This window comes from Leiobunum rupestre, chromosome 4 (genome assembly GCF_980474605.1).
Source record: "Leiobunum rupestre chromosome 4, qqLeiRupe1.1.hap1, whole genome shotgun sequence".
NCBI classification, from domain to species: Eukaryota; Metazoa; Arthropoda; class Arachnida; order Opiliones; family Sclerosomatidae; genus Leiobunum; species Leiobunum rupestre.
The window spans coordinates 8619799-8639360 of record NC_143387.1 but is presented as its reverse complement, the minus strand read 5'-3'; the positions used below and the strand labels follow the sequence as shown (position 1 = coordinate 8639360).

The window sequence follows — 19562 nt, the reverse complement described above, 5'->3', positions numbered from 1 at the left end:
TCTTTTGGTGATATTAAATTAATTCGCAATTTTAATTTGAAATTATTATATAATAAATTTAATATAGATGGCTCGTTATTCCTAGAGTAGACAACGAGGAAGCCCTCTAAAGCCTGTCAGCCATTTTGTAGATATCCGAATACCGTTCCAACTTTGACAAGTCTGTCAACAATCCAAAAATTGACGAAATGGGTCCCCTTTATCGGCGTATAATTCCAGCCACAACCTACGATGATGTGCGCCGAACTAAAAAGTGAAATGTCTGATTTTCCTTCAGATAGCCATTGATTCCGTTCTCTCTTTATAGTCCGTATCTTTCACTCGAAGCCATTATATTCAACTTAGCAAACCGGTTCTAATGGCCCCAAGGTGAAGTCAGACGTTTCTCGCCAGCGAAAGTAAGCGCTCACCCCTCCGAGACTGCGTTCAACGCCACGCTGTCATAATATGAGAAGAACGAAGGTCCGCAAGTTTAGTTTCGCATTCGACCTTCGAATTAATGATTTTCTTTAATATTATAAACATTAATTTTGTATTTATTACGTTGCACGTGAATAAAGGGGTTTGGCCTTTGTCGAATGTTTGTTGGCAACGTCTTAGGCTTTTTGCGCCAAACCGAAGCATGACGCGTCAACGTTCAAACGCGTCCGTTAACTGAAAGTGTTACGCTGTGATAAAAATTGTGTTAATTTATAAAATAAGTTGTTTCCATTTCAATCAATTGAGCTTTCACGTACGCGAACATGGATGAGAAGGCGTTGAAGGCGGAAAAGCTGAAGGCAGCTCTCAGTGAGATCAGAACCAAATTCTACAATGAGACTAACAAAGTTAAATTTGGTAATTATTTCACTAATTATTAACAATTTATATTTCACCTTTTGGTTACTTGTTCGGAGCTTTTAACACTATTTACAAACGATCTTAAAATATTAATATTATTAGTCTTATTTAAGATAATAAATTGTGCATTTATACCTAACAGCAAATCCTTAAAAGTAAATAATTTTAAATAGAGGGTTACGGAATATTTGAACTTGAATGCGCGTAAAGGTTTTATTTTTCTTCAATTTTGTACAATAGAGCAGTAGTACTCTGTAGCTTTGGCCATGGCTGCCATTGAGGGCACGAATATTTTATAAATAGGAAAAAAAGCATGAGTGACGTCGTGTGACGGAACACTGCCATTACTCTATTCGCTTTTTAACAAAATTAGTTTCCTTTCTCGTTAAGACCAAAAGCTATATTCTATCAAGTTTCTAAACAATTTTTATAAACATTTGAACCAAAGGTTACATTCTGAAAAGCTTTGAAACAAACATTTATATTCTACAAAAGTTTGAACCAATTCTTATATTCTACAAAAGTTTGAACCAATTCTTATATTCTACAAAAGTTTGAACCAATTCTGATATTCTACAAAGGTTTGAACCAATTCTTATATTCTACAAAAGTTTGAACCAATTCTTATAATCTATAAAGATTTAAACCTAAATTTTATATTACATTAGGGTTTGAACCAAACGTTTATACCATATAAAGGTTTGAACCTAAAATTTATATTCCATAAAGATTTGAACCCAAAGTTTATATTCTTTAAATTTTGCCCCAAAAAGTTTATTTTCTATAACGGTTTGAACCAAAGTTTATATTCTATAAAAGCTCGAACCAAATGTTAATATTCTATAAAAGTTTAACCAAAAGTTAATATTTTATAAAAGTTTGAACCAAAAGTTAATATTCTATAAAATTTCGAACCAATAGTTTATATTCTATAAAGGTTTAAACTAAAAGATAATATTCTTTAAAAGTTTAAAACAAAAGTTAATATTCTTTAAAAGTTTAAAACAAGAGTTAATATTCTGTTAAAGTTTCAAACAAAAGTTTATATTCTATAAAGGTTTAAATCAAAAGTTTATGTTCTAGAAGTGTTTGAACCAAAGGTTTATATTCTATAAAGGTTTGAACCAAAAGTTTATATTATATAAAGGTTTGAACCCTAATTTTATATTCTATTAAGGTTTGAGCCATAATTTTTAATTCTATAAAGGTTTGAACCAAACGCTTACATTCTGAAAAGGTTTGAACCAAACTTTTACATTCTGAAAAGGTTTGAAACAAACATTTATATACTAAATAGGTTTGAAACAAGCATTTATATTCTATAAAGGTTTGGAACAAACATTTATATTCTATAAAGGTTTGAATCTAAATTTTATATTCTTTAAAGGTTTGAATCTAAATTTTATATTCTGTAAAAGTCTGAAGCAAAATTAATATTCTATAATGGTTTGTACCAAAAGATTATACTCAATTAAGGTTCGAACCGAACGTTAATATTCTATAAAAGTTCGAACCCAAGGCTTATATTTTATATAGATATGAACCAAAAGTTATTCATTTCTAAAGCAAATGTTATATTCTATAAATTTCTAAAGCAAATGTTATATTCTATAAATTTCTAAAGCAAATGTTATATTCTATAAATTTCTAAAGCAAATGTTATATTCTAAAAAAATGTTCAACAAAATATTTATATTCTATTAGTTTAATGATAAATATCAAAACAATTTTTGTTTGAGAAAAAATATTATTATTTTTGAATTAATCGAGTTAATAAAAAGATATTAGTTTACAAATAATTTGAAAAAGTAATAAAATAAATATAAACATTACTGATAGGTAGATACCAATTGTCGATGTCTAACTTAGGGGAAAATTTCTTAATAAATTTCGATATTGTATTATCTTTGTATTTTTTTTAAAGTCACTAAGAAAGTATAAATAGTTACTTCTTAACGTATTGTATGATTTAAAATTGATTCTCTTTACCGTACGACGGATATAGAAGTGCTCGTGTGAAATTGTTTTTGGGTGCCCAGGGCACGTAGGTTTCATACAATACTTCCTTCAAATAATTAAGTCTGCAACTCCAGGAAAACTGCGATGAAAAATACTTTTACTTTAAAGTGATATCCTGCCAGAAGTTAATAACATTTCCTTCATGAGATAAGTGTCCATCTAGACAATCCAAATTAGATTACTTTCGCGGGCTCAATGCAGTTTAACCCCATCCCGGCTCAGATTTTTAATAATAATTTATTTTAATTGAATAAGTTAATAAATTAAGTTTATGCGTTGTATCTTGTAGAGTAAAAGATTTAAAAGTCATGGTTTAATCAATATTTACAATAATATTTTTTTATTACCATGGTGAATTAATATTGTATTTACTAATGAACAAAAGATCTGCTACTTCATGGTTTTATTTATTAAATCTCTGGAGCTTTTGGACTGAGCGCATTCTTTAGCCGCGTTTTACAAATGAATCATTAATTTATATGGATGCAGCGATATAATATAATATATTAACAAAGTTATCTATCATAACAGTAGGGTATATAATAAAATAATTGTAAAAAACGGTTCAGTACACTGTCATATCATTTTATTCTAATTTTTCTTGTCTCTTTTTATATTAAATATTTTAATTATGCGTTGCATATTCAGTTAATTCAAAGAAAATTATAATTTCAAAACGAATTTGAAATTTTAATAGCTAACAAACAATTTAAATATTAACATTCTCTTCTCCTTATCGTAAACGTTTAATTAATTATTGAGCATTTTTTAATATTTTAAAATATTCGTCGGCTAAAACGTCAAACTAAAAATTAATTGCACCTTTAGCGTAAAATAATTGGTCTGCTCATAAATTTTATCTGTGAGTCTATGATAGGGCTCAACGTTCGAATAAGAAAATTTCCGATCGTTTCTTTTATATCCATATCAGAAAATTAACTGAAAAAAAAACTTATTTTCTGCATATTAAATCTTATAATTGTCGCAAATAATCTCCATAAATAAACAGTTAATCGATTTTTTTTGATTAATTGAAATTTTGGCGGTTAATTTATAAGTTTCCCCGAGTTCTAGTCTATGAAAATTGCGTTCGTCAAATTTGATGTTCATTTGACCTCTGGTCTAACAAGGTTATTTAAAGTAGAATTGTCCTTCAAACGGAACTAATATTACCATAAAGGATGTACCGAAAAAGAAAGATATAATTAAATTTATATTGCTTTATAATTTCCGCGTGTTTCGCAAGGATCATCCTTGAATAATGCGGCGAGAAAAAAAAACGAAATTTTTAAATTTAATTCAAATTTACTTCATCTGTAAAATCCTTCAATTTTTTTTTAAAGATTTCGATAAAAATGAACAAATCCAAACTCTCAGAATTCTCCAGAGATTTTATATTCTATAGGAAATACTAAAAGGGTTTTAATAAATTCAAAACATCTTTCAAAATATCAGTAAATTTGTTGAATTTAATATTAATAAATTTCCGGCATAATTTTATATTACGTGCCAAATCTTGGAAATTTAAAAAAAAACCCCCAAATCGAGTTCAAAATTTCAATAAAATTCTACTTATCTAAAATCACAAATTTTCCCTCATGAATTTTATAAACCTTTATTAAAAATTCAAAAAATTTATTATTTGCATATTAAAACAGAAATCCGAAGATACGCTTATACAAATATAACACTATACCAATTTTTACTACAAAATTTACCCTATTATTATATTGTTATGTAAATACAATGTTATTAGCGATTTATAAATATAAAATATTATTTATTAAAGAAAATAACGCGACCATGCAAGATGTTTAAAATAAACTTATAACTTAGCTTGTTATATTTCAATGTGCTTAAGTATTAAACTTGTATATTATATTAAAAAACAATTACCGTCAGCCAGGTAACTACCCAAAAACGGTAAATTATAAATAGTTACCCCTTTAACTGTTGGTCCACGTTTCTACTTCTCAAAGGAAGAAGGAGCTTAATCCAAAAATCATATACTTACACTTATTATTAACTTAACTATGAAATGTTAATTTTAGCAAACAAACTTCCGCTTTCAATTGACCTGAAATACGAAATCTTGAATGTGTGACGTAGAAGAAGCCAAACAAAATATATTTTACTCAAACTGCCAAATTGCCTAGATCACGATTACGGCCGGGAGTAGTGGCTCACTCCTGTAATCCCAGGCGTCCGGGAGGCAGAGTTTGTGGAAGGCCGTGTGAGGACGACTACCAATCCCCCAACGGGTGGTCGGGATACTTCCGCCACGGGTGTCCCCACCCCTGTCCCCACATATCCCCCCGTTGGCGTGGCCATTACACCTATCTCACCCTGATTACTCAGTTATTGTGTGTGTTCTGGTGTCTAAGGCCTCGGGTCGACACTGATGTTTGTGTATCTCAAACAGATCACGATTACGTATGGCAACGTTTCGCTACACCCTAGAAATTTAAAAACCAAATTTCAAGGACAAGTTATGTCGCGTTGTACGATGAAAACATACTAAACATTAAGAAATAGAGGGCTCTGATTACCGTATCATGGTTTTAAATAACAGTGGATGAAACTATCTTTACCCCATCTCTATGAAATAAACATTTCTGCCACGGAAAAGTATCGATTAAAATCAACAAAGTGGATAAATTTGAATTGAAGACTGCCCTTAGATAGATTTTAAGGGTTTCGAAATCTTAAATGTAGACCGAAATGAAAACCAAAGTTAATAAGATAAAATTAAAAACAAGGTGAAGATAACGTAATATCATTGCGTAGCTTTGGCCATGGCCGCCATTTTTAGGGTTTTTTCTAAGTGGGAACAGGCATAAATGACGATATATTTTGTAAAGTTTGAACCCAAAAATGTATCTTATAAAGTATAACCCAAAAAAATATAACTTTTTTTAAAGTTTGAACCTAAAAATATAACTTTTTTTAAAGTTTGAACCTAAAAATATATTTAATAAAGTTTGAACCAAAAATATATTTCATAAATTTTGGACCTAAAAATTTATTACTTAAAGTTGTAGACCAAGTATTGTACTCTATAAAAAAAGTTATATTCTATAAAAAAAAGTAATATTCTATAAAAAAAAAGTTATATTCTATAAAGTTTTATTGCATAAAATAAATCAAATTAAATAAGAACTAGCTAATGGTTAAAATACATTACTATTTCAATATTTTATATAAAACTAGAGGTCAATTAAACGAAATTATAGTTTTAATAAAAATTAAGCAAGCTCTCTTGTTATCAGACCAAAGGTACAATTTAAAGATGTTTAAATGAAAATATGCAGATTTATTTAATCCTTTTGAATTTCTTCACCTCAATTTATCTCGATTTAGAGTTTAGCGAAAAATATAAATTATAAATTCGGTCGAGGTTTTCGCGTATCAGGGAATCAAAATTGGCGGTGAAAGTAAAATGTTACATCATAAAAAATCGGAAAGTATAGCTATCTTGAGATCATTAAAATATCTCCCACTTGAACTCTTTTTATCCTTCAGAAAACTTCCACGGCTGAATCGCTATCGCCAAAGTAATTCCGACCAATTTCTATAGGTAGGTTGACCCAAAAAAATATTTTCAATCTACGGGAAATATCAACGAACTTAGTGAACCAGTTAGAAATGGTTAAGAGATCAAATTTAGTCAGCATTTCTGATATCGTAAATACAGTGGAGTTTTTCCTTGTGCGAGCCACATTTTTTTTAATCAAAAATAGAGTAATATGAATTTAGTAGTTTTTGCTTTAAAGAGTTATTTAAATCCGCAGCTTTTAACAACGAATGTTCGCGAAGATATTAACTTTTTATAAAGCACTTGTTTTTACCATACCAGCTACTGTTTCCAATATTTAAAGCCTTATTTTCAAAATAACGGCAAAAACGTTACTAATGTTGATTTACAAATAAAATAAACTTTATTTATCCCGTATTTCTAAAATTTAACTTCTGGAAAATCAAGCATATTTGAAACCACAGCACATATTTCCCCATTCATTTAAGAGCTTAAATTATGAGTAATAAGTAAAATATTTTATGCCCACTTAGAAACAATAACTTATTTAAAAATTATGGGGTTTTAAAAAATTCGGAGGTTTCCTCTTATCTTAATAATTCATTTCATCTATGTTAAGTACGGAATGTAGAATTATAAGTCAATTTTTAACATTAACTTAATTTATTCTGTTTCGCCTTTGAGTCTGAGTAATCCTTGAATCTTATACATTTTCAAATAATAAGATAAGTTAGAACGAGGAAAATTTTTTTACACGGCTTCAATTTACAAAAAGTTTTCCTTTCAACGATAACGTAATGACTTTAAAATAGTTTCTAAATAATTTCCATAACTCAGAACAGTACTTAATTGTTTCGATTATAATGAATTTATTTTATATTTGACTCAACTTCACGATAATGTGCATTAAGATGAAGAAACTTAAAAATAACTATCTGGACAAATGTTTATCAAAATTTAACCCAAATACTTTTTCTATTTTACCGCCAAGTCTAGAATAAGATTAATTTTCTTCACATGTCCCAAAGCATGGGTCAAATATTTTACTTATTTGCATTGTTTTAAATTTATCAATTCACTTTATTTTTTAAATTTATCAATTGACTTTATTTTTTAAAATTATCAATTGGCTTTATTTTTTAAATTTATCAATTGACTTTATTTTTTAAATTTATCAATTGACTTTATTTTTTAAAATTATCAGTTAACTTTATTTTTTAAATTTATCAATTGACTTTATTTTTTAAATTTATCAATTGACTTTATTTTTTAAATTTATCAATTGACTTTATTTTTTAAATTTATCAATTGACTTTATTTTTTAAATTTATCAATTGACTTTATTTTTTAAAATTATCAATTGACTTTATTTTTTAAATTTATCAATTGACTTTATTTTTTAAATTTATCAATTGACTTTATTTTTTAAAATTATCAATTGACTTTATTTTTTAAATTTATCAATTGACTTTATTTTTTAAATTTATCAATTGACTTTATTTTTAAATTTATCAATTGACTTTATTTTTTAAATTTATCAATTGAATTTATTTTAAAATTTATCAATTGACTATTTTTTAAATTTATCAATTGACTTTATTTTTAAAATTTATCAATTGACTTTATTTTTTAAATTTATCAATTGACTATTTTTTAAATTTATCAATTGACTTTATTTTTTAAATTTGATCAATTGACTTTATTTTTTAAATTTATCAATTGACTTTATTTTTTAAATTTGATCACTATATGATAATCATTATTTTCCCGTACCCTTTACGTATTCTACAATGCAGCATTAGTATACAGAAGATCAAAGCTGGTCTTTACAGAAATAGAATGCTAATCGGCGGTGTTCGGGAAATTGAGGAAAGAAAGTTTGGGCGAAGTTCTAAGGTTGTTAACCTAGATTCAATTATTTTTAAATTGCCATTCGAAAGAATATTACCTGTAGTCTTTCACTTTCGCTCGTTTCGTTTTGGTTAACTATGATATTTTCGAATAAAAGTTATCATTCGAGAAAGGCTAATTTATAGTTTATTCGTGACATTCGCATTCAAAATTCCCTAATGCTAGAGATCGTCTGTTTAAGCCGAGTTAAAAGAACCACAGTAATGGGGTGGCGGAGTGGTTAGCACTTTCGCCTCGCAGCAAGAGGGGCCGGGTTCGATCCCAGCTTGTGGCACTGGGTGAAAACTCCGAACAACTCCTTCCGCGTTGAGTTTGCAAGTTCTCTCCCCACTGGTTTAAGGGGTTTTCCCCCGAGTTCTTCGGTTTCCCCTTCCATAAAAAATTGTCGAGGTTAACGGTAATAGTTAGTGTAGGGAGCTGTTGGCTCGATCTCGTGGCATGCGGGGCTTGCCACCACCCTCCTACGCATTGTAACCCGTCCACCTGAATTAATGGCTTCAAAAGTCGCTTGATGACCTAGGCCTAAGGTGGTGCCTTGGGTATTAGCCTAGCTGATTATTATTATTATTATTACACGAGGTACACTTTAAAAGTGATCGAGCTCTGGTTTTCCCCTTATAATCCCTTATACTTTCCATTGAGTCTTTTTACGACTTTTTGACAAGATGTGTCCCAAAAATAGGGTTTCTCACATTTTGAAAGTGTTACACTTTTCCTCGAAGTAAATTCGTTCTCGATTAACCTAAAGAAAATGCTTTGTGTATGTTTGTAGTAGGACTCTACGACGAAGTTGAAGAAATGGAAAGTAATGAAAACAAAATATAACCGGGTGACATAACGCATTTATAGTTCATAGACAGTTTCAGCAATTCATTAAAATCTTCGAGTTTAACTCATTCATGAGTTGCTGATATTCTCTAATTTCATTAATACTACAATGCGTAACAGCATTCTTAGACTAATAATTAAAAGTTATTAGAATAATATTTATATTACTATTTTTATGCAACAAAATTTTCGTCTATCAAACTACTACACGTATAGAGCCTAGCGCCGCCGATATTTTCTCTGGCGCCGAACCGCCGCTGCCACCGCCGAGTCGTTTACTTTTCAGCGCGCCGCTAACGACGCCGCCGTTAAATTTTGATCCCGCCGCCGAATTTTTTTATGAGATTTTCTAAGTAACTTAATTTTTTTTCCTCCAAAAACCTATTGGATTTTTTTTTTAATTTTCAAAAGAGGTAAGACCTTTTGCCCCTTCACGCCGTCGCCCAAAAAAAATCCCACGCCATCGAGTATTTTTGAAAAATTGGCCTCCGACCCAAATCAAATGAAAATTAAATAGAAAATATTACCTGATATAATAAAAGAAATAATATCATTTCATATGCAGATTTTTTCTATGGAAAATATCCACCTTTTTAAATTAACGGATGAAAAGATTCTAGCAGCCACGCGGAAAACAGAAACATGCGACCCCTATCAGACAGCCTTTCGATGTTAATAATATCATAAGTGTATAATATAATTATATAAGTGTGAAACTTCCCATTCTTCACATGCAAAAGTTTTACTGAGAGCTATTCACAAGGCAGACTGCATCTTGTGATGACGTCATTCCGTGACTAGCTCTCAGTAAAATATCCCCCAAAGTGACAAACTTATAGAATAATATTATAGACTGATGATAATTATACATTCTAATTCTATTTAGTTACCAACACTGTGGGACAACTGTGAGGAAAGCCTAAGTTATCGGAAACCTCTGCATAAACAAAATTTAGATAATCCAAATTAAATATTAGAAATAAATATTTATCTTTGATCAAGAATGAATTTGTTTATTCTTAGGTAGAATGACTCAATTGAAACGATTATGACATGACGGGGTAGGAATTTAATAAAATAATAACATAAAATTTAATAACATAAAATCAATTAGCATTCTTAACTTAGTAAAGACGGCGCTGGGGTAGCTGGTTGAAAAGAACGGTTGGCAATTAGCTAAACCTTGGACGAAAAATTACTGGACCCGAAACTAAAAGGCACGCTTGGTGCTTTTATACGGCAGCGCCGCTTGTAGCGCCGTATTGTCAAGTATTGGAAAGATTTCTATCCTTCTACTTAACTTAGGCCTAGAGTTCTTAGCTCGTCACTGTCGTCAAAGCTTACACCTTTATTTCCATTTTGACTGGGAATTTTTAAATTTATAATCTATTTAAAACCTTCACCCAAACTATTTATGCAAAAACATTAAAGCGAACTTCCTATTTAAATTAATTAAACATTACCCTTTCATTATTATTCCAATACAATTATTACTGAATAATCTAAAGCTTATTAAAATTCCAAAAGCCTCACTTCTATTAAAAACAGCAAAGCAGACAACATTTTTACGCACACGTGTGTTTTGAAATTAGATAGAAATATTTCACGATTCTCTCGGTAGGAGCGCTGACGGGCGATGCAAATTGTGGAACCGGGGATTTTGGTTAGGTTTCGAGTCCAGTTATTATTCGTCCATGGTTTTAGGGAACCAATGAGATACTAGGCTAGAGTTGTAAGTCGGGAAATTTTCCGCGGAAAATGACCGAGGCCTTTTTCCGGAAAATTTTCCGTATTTTTCATTAAAAAATTAAAAAATGTTTTCAGTCCATGATTAGTCTAATAGACTTTTTGCAAATTTAAATAAAGCGGCATTTTCGCATCATTTTTTCACATCTAAAAGTAAAACTAAACCTCTAGACTAGCTTTAAACTGATTAGCAATGTAATGTTTTGTAGTATGTTTACTGTTATTAGACATTTTATATCGATAAAAACTTAAAAACATTAAAGGTATAATAAATATAGATTTTCTGTACTTTCAGTGGATTTCGCAGAATCTGACATTGAGCGGGTGCAGAAAGATGACACCTTCGTCGCAAGATTCTTAAAATATCACGGCTTGAACACGGATAAAGCCTTAGAACATTTAGAGCATTCCTTGAAGTGGAGGAAAGAATACGGTGTTAACGGTAGAGTTACCACATTGTAGTTTTCCAAATTATATTAAGTACATTTTTCATACGATTTAACAAGGTATCAAACCAACATCTGTGTATTTTGCTCCAAATATATTTTTAGGGTTATTTTGAAATTTATCTGAAAGTGATCTTGACCTCTAATTGACCTCCCGCGTACCTCCTGAATGGTTTAACATAAAATAATGAGGTTTATTTCATTTTGTAGATGAAGATAATGTGATTTCGACAAGGTTTTTTTATTTGGTTTTAAGAGTTTAATTTGTTTGACCTTTGACCCCTCAAAATTGTCAGAAAATGATACAATTTGACATAGTGTTGTAAGTCCGAAAATTTTCCGGAAAATGACCGAGGCCTTTTTCCGGAAAATTTCCGTATTTTTCCGAAAAAAATTAAAAAGTTTTAATTCCATGATTAGTTTAATATATTGTTTGCAAATTGAAATAAAGCGGCATTTTCTCCTCATTTTTTCGAATCTGAAAGTAAAACTAAAGCTCTAGACTAGTTTAACCTGATTAACAATGTAACGCTATTAATGTTTTGTAGTATGTTTACTGATATTAGACATTTTATATCGATAAAAAGTTAAAAACATTAAAAACACTTAAAAAGTAATTTAAGTTTCAATTTCTTATTTTTCGGAAAATTACCAACACTAATTTGACATAAATTATTCATAAGGCGTACTGTCGGTTAGAATAAAAGTGAACCTAATATTTGGTGAACATTTCAGATATCAAAGAGAGTTCCCTGTCGAGGCCACTTTTGGAAGAAGGGGTCATGCACCCATACAATTACGACCGGAAGGGACTCCCAGTAGGTACGATTCAAATATTCAAATACAACGCTTGCTATAGTTCAAATGAACCTGTCTAGAAAGAGTCCTGCGGGCAACAACCATTTCCTTTAATTTAAACTGGGCCAATTCATTCCGGTATTCGCTTCCATTTCATTTTCATTTTGCTACTCCAAAGCGTGGTTGAGAAATGTAAACCGATATTCGTTACCGAAAACTATCGCAACGCCCCCTTTGGTCACCATTGAAACCTAGATTCGGTAGCCGGCCTTTCCTCGTCGTTATTCGTAAATTTTAATTTTTAAATAATGATACTGACATTTTAATATAATTTTTGCAATATAAAACTTTTTAATTTGTCTGTAGCAGACGCTAGATCTTAGGCGCAACCTCGGAGAAGCTAGCGCCGTTACGCCACCTAGACTCCTTTCGGTCGCGAATAAAATATGAAAGTTCTTTTCGTCGCCGAAAAGTTCAATAACGATTAACAGAAACCCGGCGGCCAAACCACTTGCAAAAAACATTTGAAAAATAATTACCGTATGATTTAACTAATTTCAGCCTTTGGTAATGATAAATAAGAAACCAATTACGTAATCACTTTTAGTGTCCAGCACAGTCAAAGCTACAAAGCGTAGTCAGTCACGCATATGTCCGGACTCGATTCCACAGACTCACCCTCTCCCGAAGTGAGACCAAATATTGTGTCGCATTTTAGTTGCCTGAAGACTTTGGCGCTTGCGAGTCGTCAGTACCGAATTAGCTATGGAGAGGTCGGAGCGCGGGTGTATCCATTGAGTTGGGAATATTAATCTAGAGGTCCAATCAAAACGTCGGATTTTAGTATTTAGCAAAACAAGTTTTTTAAAAATAAGAATACTGCCGTCTGCTCCCAAATGACGAGAAAACTTTATCATTCTACCCGTGGCGCCGTCTATCTCTCAATGGTTCGTTCAAATAAGACGCGTTATCCGGCAATTTTTTTTTAAATAATGGATGGCGCCACGGGTCATATGATAACGTTTTCTCGTCATTTTAGAGGAGACGGCACATTCGTATTTTTCAAAAACTTGTTTCGCGGGGAGCAGATTTGATTGGATCTCTAGATTAATATTCCCAACTCAATGGGTGTATCACTGCAGCCCGTTCGTCACAAGCATCGTCTGCTCCTGGTTGAAAAGAGAAGAGCATTGAGTTGGGAATATTAATCTAGAGATCCAATCAAATCTGCTCCCCGCGAAACAAGTTTTTGAAAATTACGAATGTGCCGTCTCCTCTAAAATGACGAGAAAACGTTATCATATGACCCGTGGCGCCATCCATTATTTTTGAAAAAAATATTTTGCCGGATAACGCGTCTTATTTGAACGAACCATTGAGAAATAGACGGCGCCACGGGTAGAATGATAAAGTTTTCTCGTCATTTGGGAGCAGACGTCAGTATTCATATTTTTAAAAACTTGTTTCGCGAAATACTGAAAACCGACGTTTTGATTGGACCTCTAGATTAATATTGCCAACTCAATGGAGAAGAGTGCAAGAGAGTGCGCGTAGGGGAAAATATAGCTGTTAGGTGTCGTGCCATCTAGCGACGCTAGACTAGCCTAAAGGATTTTTATCGTATAAGTTATGGTAGACCAAGGTTGATGTTTGACTAAATAAAAGCTGTACACTACGATGCGCCATCTATCTAATCTGAACATTTTAATATATTAGATATTTTAGGTCTAAATATTACACTATTATTACAAATAATTATGAAGATAAAATAATGAAATTGATGCTATATAGTAATTTTATTTTGATATAGTTGGGTATATATAGTTTATAGATGGCGCTTAAGACAGCACCGTAACCAGGATTTGATTTCAGGGCACGCAATGGAAATACATTAAAAAATAATTGTAAATACAACCGCACGTTTCAGGGGGGGGCACGGCCCAAGCGCCCCCCCCCCTCCCCCTGGTTACGGTCCTGGCTAAAGACCAGTTATATTTTTCTACCTCTGACCTTTGCTCTGACGAACGAGTTTCACACAAAAAACCTGAGAGTGCGTTGACTGACTTTGCAAATGAGTAATATCGGCGTGACGTATACACCTCATCGGATGCCACAGGCGGTCGGTTGTGTGCAACAAACACAAGGAGAACTCAGCTAGCCTTTAAACACGCTAACGCAGTGTTGTGTACAAATTTCATTGGACAAGCCTTAATTTACGCTGAACGTTTTAAGGAAAGGGGGAAGACAATTTTGGAATTTTCCCCTTTCGACGGCAGCAGGTGCTACAGCGTCTAACCAATGAAAAATGTACGCGAGAAAATGTACGACTTTTGACGGGTAGCGTTCTCCTTGTGTGGGGTGCTGTGTTTGTTGCTTCTAGGTGCAAGGCTCGCAGCTTTTTCCATTTTGTAATCTTTATCCAAAAACGTAATTCCCTTCAAATGCTGAACCTCAAATTTATTCATTTCCCTTTCCATAAAAACGTGTTGAGGCTCGCAAATCTAAATTATGCAAACGATTTTATAAACGAAATAACTTTTTTTAAATTAAAAGTAGATATAGAGCTGGGGCATCGGGCAGTATTTTGAAATGGCTGTATTTGTAGATATTTTTTATTGTTATACACCTGTTGAATTGAGGTGTTAGCACGTTTCTAAGATTAGGAAAATGTCAATTGAAAATCATATAAAGCATCGATTATCTAAGGAAGGGCCTTAATAGTTAGTTGGATTTGACGGTAATAGTAAGAGTAGGGAGCTGTCGGCTTCCGAAGTAACTCAGTTTTGCAACCCGTGTTTAGGAAAAATATTGACTAGTGTTGAAAGGTTTTAAACATATTTGAAAATTAGTGATTTTACAGAATGGCGTGGAGTTTCTGCCATATTGGAAAATGGTGTCCAAAATCGTTAAAACGCGACTAACTCGAGGTCTAAATAACCAATTGGTTTGATTTTTTTCGTATTTTGGCTGTGAGTCATATTGTGTACTTCCGTTCGTCATTACGCCCTTCCGGTTCATAGCGCCAAATAAGATTTTGCGATACCATCTAAGCTCTACAATAAAGCCATAGGTTATTTAAAATTCCTGTTTGCCCGAAGCTCACGCATTAAAATGGAACACCGGACGAAAGACCATTCTCACTTTCTTGGCGAACTGGTTTGTCCTCAACCCATCCCACTTTTAGCTTAAAATATCTACCTAATGACAAACTAATCTCTCTGATCTGCTAATATATTTTTCATGATTGCAGTATTGACAATTGGCAAACTGCACAAGAAGGAACACAGTGACGACATGAAAAGAATTATCGTCTTTTGGGTGGAAAAAGTCACGAGAGAGCACCCAAACAAACAGTTCACCAGCGTACTGGATTGCAGCGGGGTCTCCTACGCCAACATGGTAAAACCTCTTAAGACCTTTTCACACGAGCCAACTTTTTAAATCAAAATGCTGAGTCAGCAAAAATGGATCAGTGATCCATTTTTTTCTCGCGTACATTTTTGGTGGATCAACTCATCGAACTTTTATTCACACGAACCAACTAGTTGACCCAACTCAAGTTGACTCCTCTAGTTGGATCCAAAAGTTGGCTCGTGTGAAAAGGCCTTTACAAGGACTGTACCCGAGTTGTTTATTGCTGATTTGGTTCAAAGTCGGCCGTAATGTAGACGTATATGAGATATGAAAAATAATGAAATTTCCCAAAAGGAGACGTTGCACTACCCATTCGATTTGTCGAAAATGTTTTTGGCCACCTAAAAAAAATTCCATTTAAAAAAGCAAGTAAATTGGGAAAATATTTGGGATAAAAAAGGAAAAAATCATATTTTTGTTTTAAGTGGTCAGAAACATTTTCAGTTGCCAGGGCAAATCGAATGGGTAATGCAACGTCTCCTTTTTGGAAATGTCATAGCTCATATAAGTCTACAGTACGCCCGACTTCTAACCAAATAGGCAAAAAACACCTTAGGTAATATCCTTGTTAGTTCTTGCACGTTTAACAATTTTTTTTAATAACGAGTCACTTTCCAAAATAGGATTTGGATATATTGAAGTTTACCGTCAACTTATTTACCAAGCACTATCCCTTCACATTAGGTATCAAAATAAGCCAAAACTACTTTAAAATGACCGTCGATTTAATGTAGAATTCTTATTTTTCAGCTTATTACTTGATTTACGACATGCCATGGATATTTAATGGTAAGTATTAAAATGTAATTCATTAAAGGGGAACGGTCAAGCATTGACCAGTTAAATAGCCCTATAGCCCATTAAAAACTAAAATTTATGGTTAATTTTTAATAAAATAAAGAAATGTCGGGAAATCGAAAAGCGCGCGTCCGCCGCGACACCTGGTGTAGAAGTCGGTGAGACAGAAAAACAACGTAAAAGCGGGCGCTACTGAAGACGCAAAAAAATTGTTTTGCACGCGGGGCGCGTTCCAGTTGTACGAGACCTAAGCCTAAGTTGCGCGATTTTAAAAGTTAGGATAGTTCGCAAATCGCTCATACGGGGTTACGGGCGCTGGCGGCAGCCCCTAAGATGGCGGCGAACATTCAAACCCAAACACCTGGCGTTATTTTTCCTTTCAACTTTTTGGGCCAAAAGCTATTTTTTCAAGACAAAAAAGGTACGTGTTAGTATATGGAACGTCTTGTTAATCTTTTGATACGGAAATAAGGCCATATTTGGAAAAGCTTGGCCGTTCCCCTTTAATGTTAGTTTTTTTCTGGGTGAAAACTCGGAACAACTCCTTCTGCGTTGAGTTTGCAAGTTCTCTCCCCACTCGTGTAAGGTGTTTCCCCTTCCAGAAAACTTGTTGAGGTTAACGGTAATAGTGAGTGTAGGGAACTGTTGGCTCTCGTGGCATGTAGGGCCACTACCCTCCTACGCAAGGCATAAAGTTGTGCCTTGGGTATAATCCTTATTAAATTATCAATCATAGTCCATGGAGTATTAATTACATTATTTACATATTAAAATAATGAACAATCTCAGCAACTCATGAGAATGTAGTTAATGTGAAAGTCTACTTTTTTTCACGAGATGCTTAAACCTAGGAGAAACCAACAGAAGGAGAACGAAGCTAGTCTATGAACTAGCTAACGCCGTGTTGTGTACAAATTTCATTGGACGAACCTTTACACTGAACGTTTTAGGGAAAGGGGGAAGATAATTTCCGAATTTCCCCTTCCAACCAATGAAAAATGTACGCAAGAAAATGCACTACTTTTGACGGTTTGCATTCTCCTTGTGTGGGGTGCCGTGTTTGTTGCTCCTAGCTTAAACCGTACAATAAACTAATTTATCATTAGGTAGTAGGTGTTTCTATAAAATGCGCAGGTCATGTGACTTTTTGTCTACGTCACGTAATTGTAACTTTTGAAGGTAGAGAGCACCCGCTGCAGTGCCCGAAACGTTTCGGAATCTGAAACCCGCGTGCAAGTAAAGCACTGAAATAACTGGCGCTCGTGACGCAGATAAAAACATTTTACACTTCTAATTTGTTTTGTTTTATTGACCAATTTCAATATTAAGTTTTAGCACCTGACAGTACCTTTACATTGTGAGGTATAGCAGGCGTATTTACGTGCTTTTATACCATAACATGGCGGCGTAATTCCACGTGCAAAAATAATTTTGAAATCCACCAATTTTGTCAGAAGTAAATTAACCGAAGTTATTGAAATAGCGCTCAGAATCGGAGGGCGTTTTTTTTTAAAGAAAATGATGAGATAATCGAGTCAAATAAAAACTAGTTTCCATCCCCATCTTTTGACGTGATAAATTGCACATAGGAATTGTTGGTATAGCTATTTATATGTATAAAAAATGTTTCATAAAAACAAAAAGGTTTTTTGTTGGCCAAGGTGAATTCAAATTCGAGGTAAAAATGGAACTTCATAAGGAAAACGCCTCCATCATGAGGAGTATAGCAGTCTGATAACTTCGGTTCATTTACTTCTGATTTTATAGAAACACCTATTACAGGATAGAATTTATCTGTGATAAAGATAATACCAGTGAATGGTCTGAAACAAGAATGTAATGTCACGTTACGTAATATTATTTTACATAAAATAATATAATTTTTACTTTACTTCAGAATAACGTAACTTTTCTTGTGTTTGTAGCAATTTGGAACGTGATAAAGCCCTTAGTTCCAAAGCAATCCCGAAACAGAGTTCTTTTTGTCAACAAGGAGAATATTAGCGAATACATCGATCCCAAATGCTTGCCGGTCAGAATGGGTGGAGAGGTAACTTTCAATAAATATTTTAAGTTCTGTATTTCATTTTAAATGAGCTCCCAAATTTCGTCGTAATGCTATAGTTATTATCTTTTAAATAAATTTTTGGTAAAAATATTTCGGAGATGACTGCGCATAATGTTGATATTTGCGAGCTAATAAAAATGATATCCCTTTATTATCAGAAGCTCATATTTAATCTCTGAAGAGACAAGTATATATATATATTATGAAAAGGGATAATATATATATATATATATATATATATATATATATATATATATGTATATATATATATATTATGAAAAGGGATAGTATATATATATATATATATATATATATATATATATGTATATGTATATGTATGTATATATATATATATATATATATATGTATATGTATGTATATATATTATGAAAAGGGATAATATATGTATGTATGTATCTAGTAAAAATAAATTATTAACTTCGGATATTATATATTATCTTTAACTAAATAAATTTTAAATAAATTTTCTTTGCAGGATACCACTGAATTTAAATACTTGCCTGATCAATTAATAAAGCAATATTTAGGAAGCAGCTGAGCTCAACTCAATTTCACACAGTTGTACATTTTTTTTAAGTTTTCAAAGTTTTGAAACGTAAACTATCAGATTACAAATTATACATTTATATTACACATAACTTAAAATATTATTTTAAAGCTACAAACGGCGCTATTAATACTCAATATAACCAGTCATGTTACAACGAAATTCACATTAAATTCGCTGTTTAAATAAAATTGAACTAATTATCGAATTGGTTGTACCACTGCTATTCATTATAAAATAAAAATGTTATCAATTTTCTAATGTTTTGGTAATTTTATGGCAAAGAACAAATTCTTAACATAATTGAGACTTTTTACCTCTACGTTTGCTAAACATTTACTTACAATATTTCTGAATTTCTGGTGGTTACAAGAACTTGCAGCTTTCAATGTTCTTTCATGAGTATATTTTTGTTCTACAGCATATGGTGATCTGAAAATACAGACACCGGATATACCCATACGTATAATTGTGAGAACATTTGTCACAATGTTTACAACCGATTATAAATCACGCAAAAACGTATACGCCGAACACTGACATTGAATTTAAAAATACGGAACAAACAGTTCAAATAGAAATTCCCCACAA

At 32.3% G+C, this 19562-nt stretch overlaps 1 protein-coding gene across 1 annotated transcript; it reads left to right on the top strand.

The window, feature by feature from the left end:
* The first annotated feature begins 634 nt into the window (after window positions 1–634).
* LOC149946009 (motile sperm domain-containing protein 2-like) lies at window positions 635–19081 on the top strand. Its single transcript, XM_090172726.1, has 8 exons — window positions 635–837; window positions 11175–11321; window positions 12061–12147; window positions 15374–15522; window positions 16161–16221; window positions 16288–16326; window positions 18261–18385; window positions 18900–19081. The coding sequence occupies exons 1-8, from the start codon at window positions 744–746 to the stop codon at window positions 18960–18962; spliced, it is 765 nt and encodes a 254-aa protein (XP_090028852.1). The 5' UTR covers window positions 635–743; the 3' UTR covers window positions 18963–19081.
* The last annotated feature ends 481 nt before the right edge of the window (window positions 19082–19562 follow it).

Excerpts from the sequence above, each read along its gene's own strand:
- LOC149946009 (XM_090172726.1), top strand. The coding sequence starts at position 744 with ATGGATGAGAAGGCGTTGAAGGCGGAAAAGCTGAAGGCAGCTCTCAGT. Across the intron at positions 838-11,174 it reads GACTAACAAAGTTAAATTTG|TGGATTTCGCAGAATCTGAC; the intron begins GTAATTATTTCA and ends CTGTACTTTCAG. Across the intron at positions 16,327-18,260 it reads CATGCCATGGATATTTAATG|CAATTTGGAACGTGATAAAG; the intron begins GTAAGTATTAAA and ends TTGTGTTTGTAG.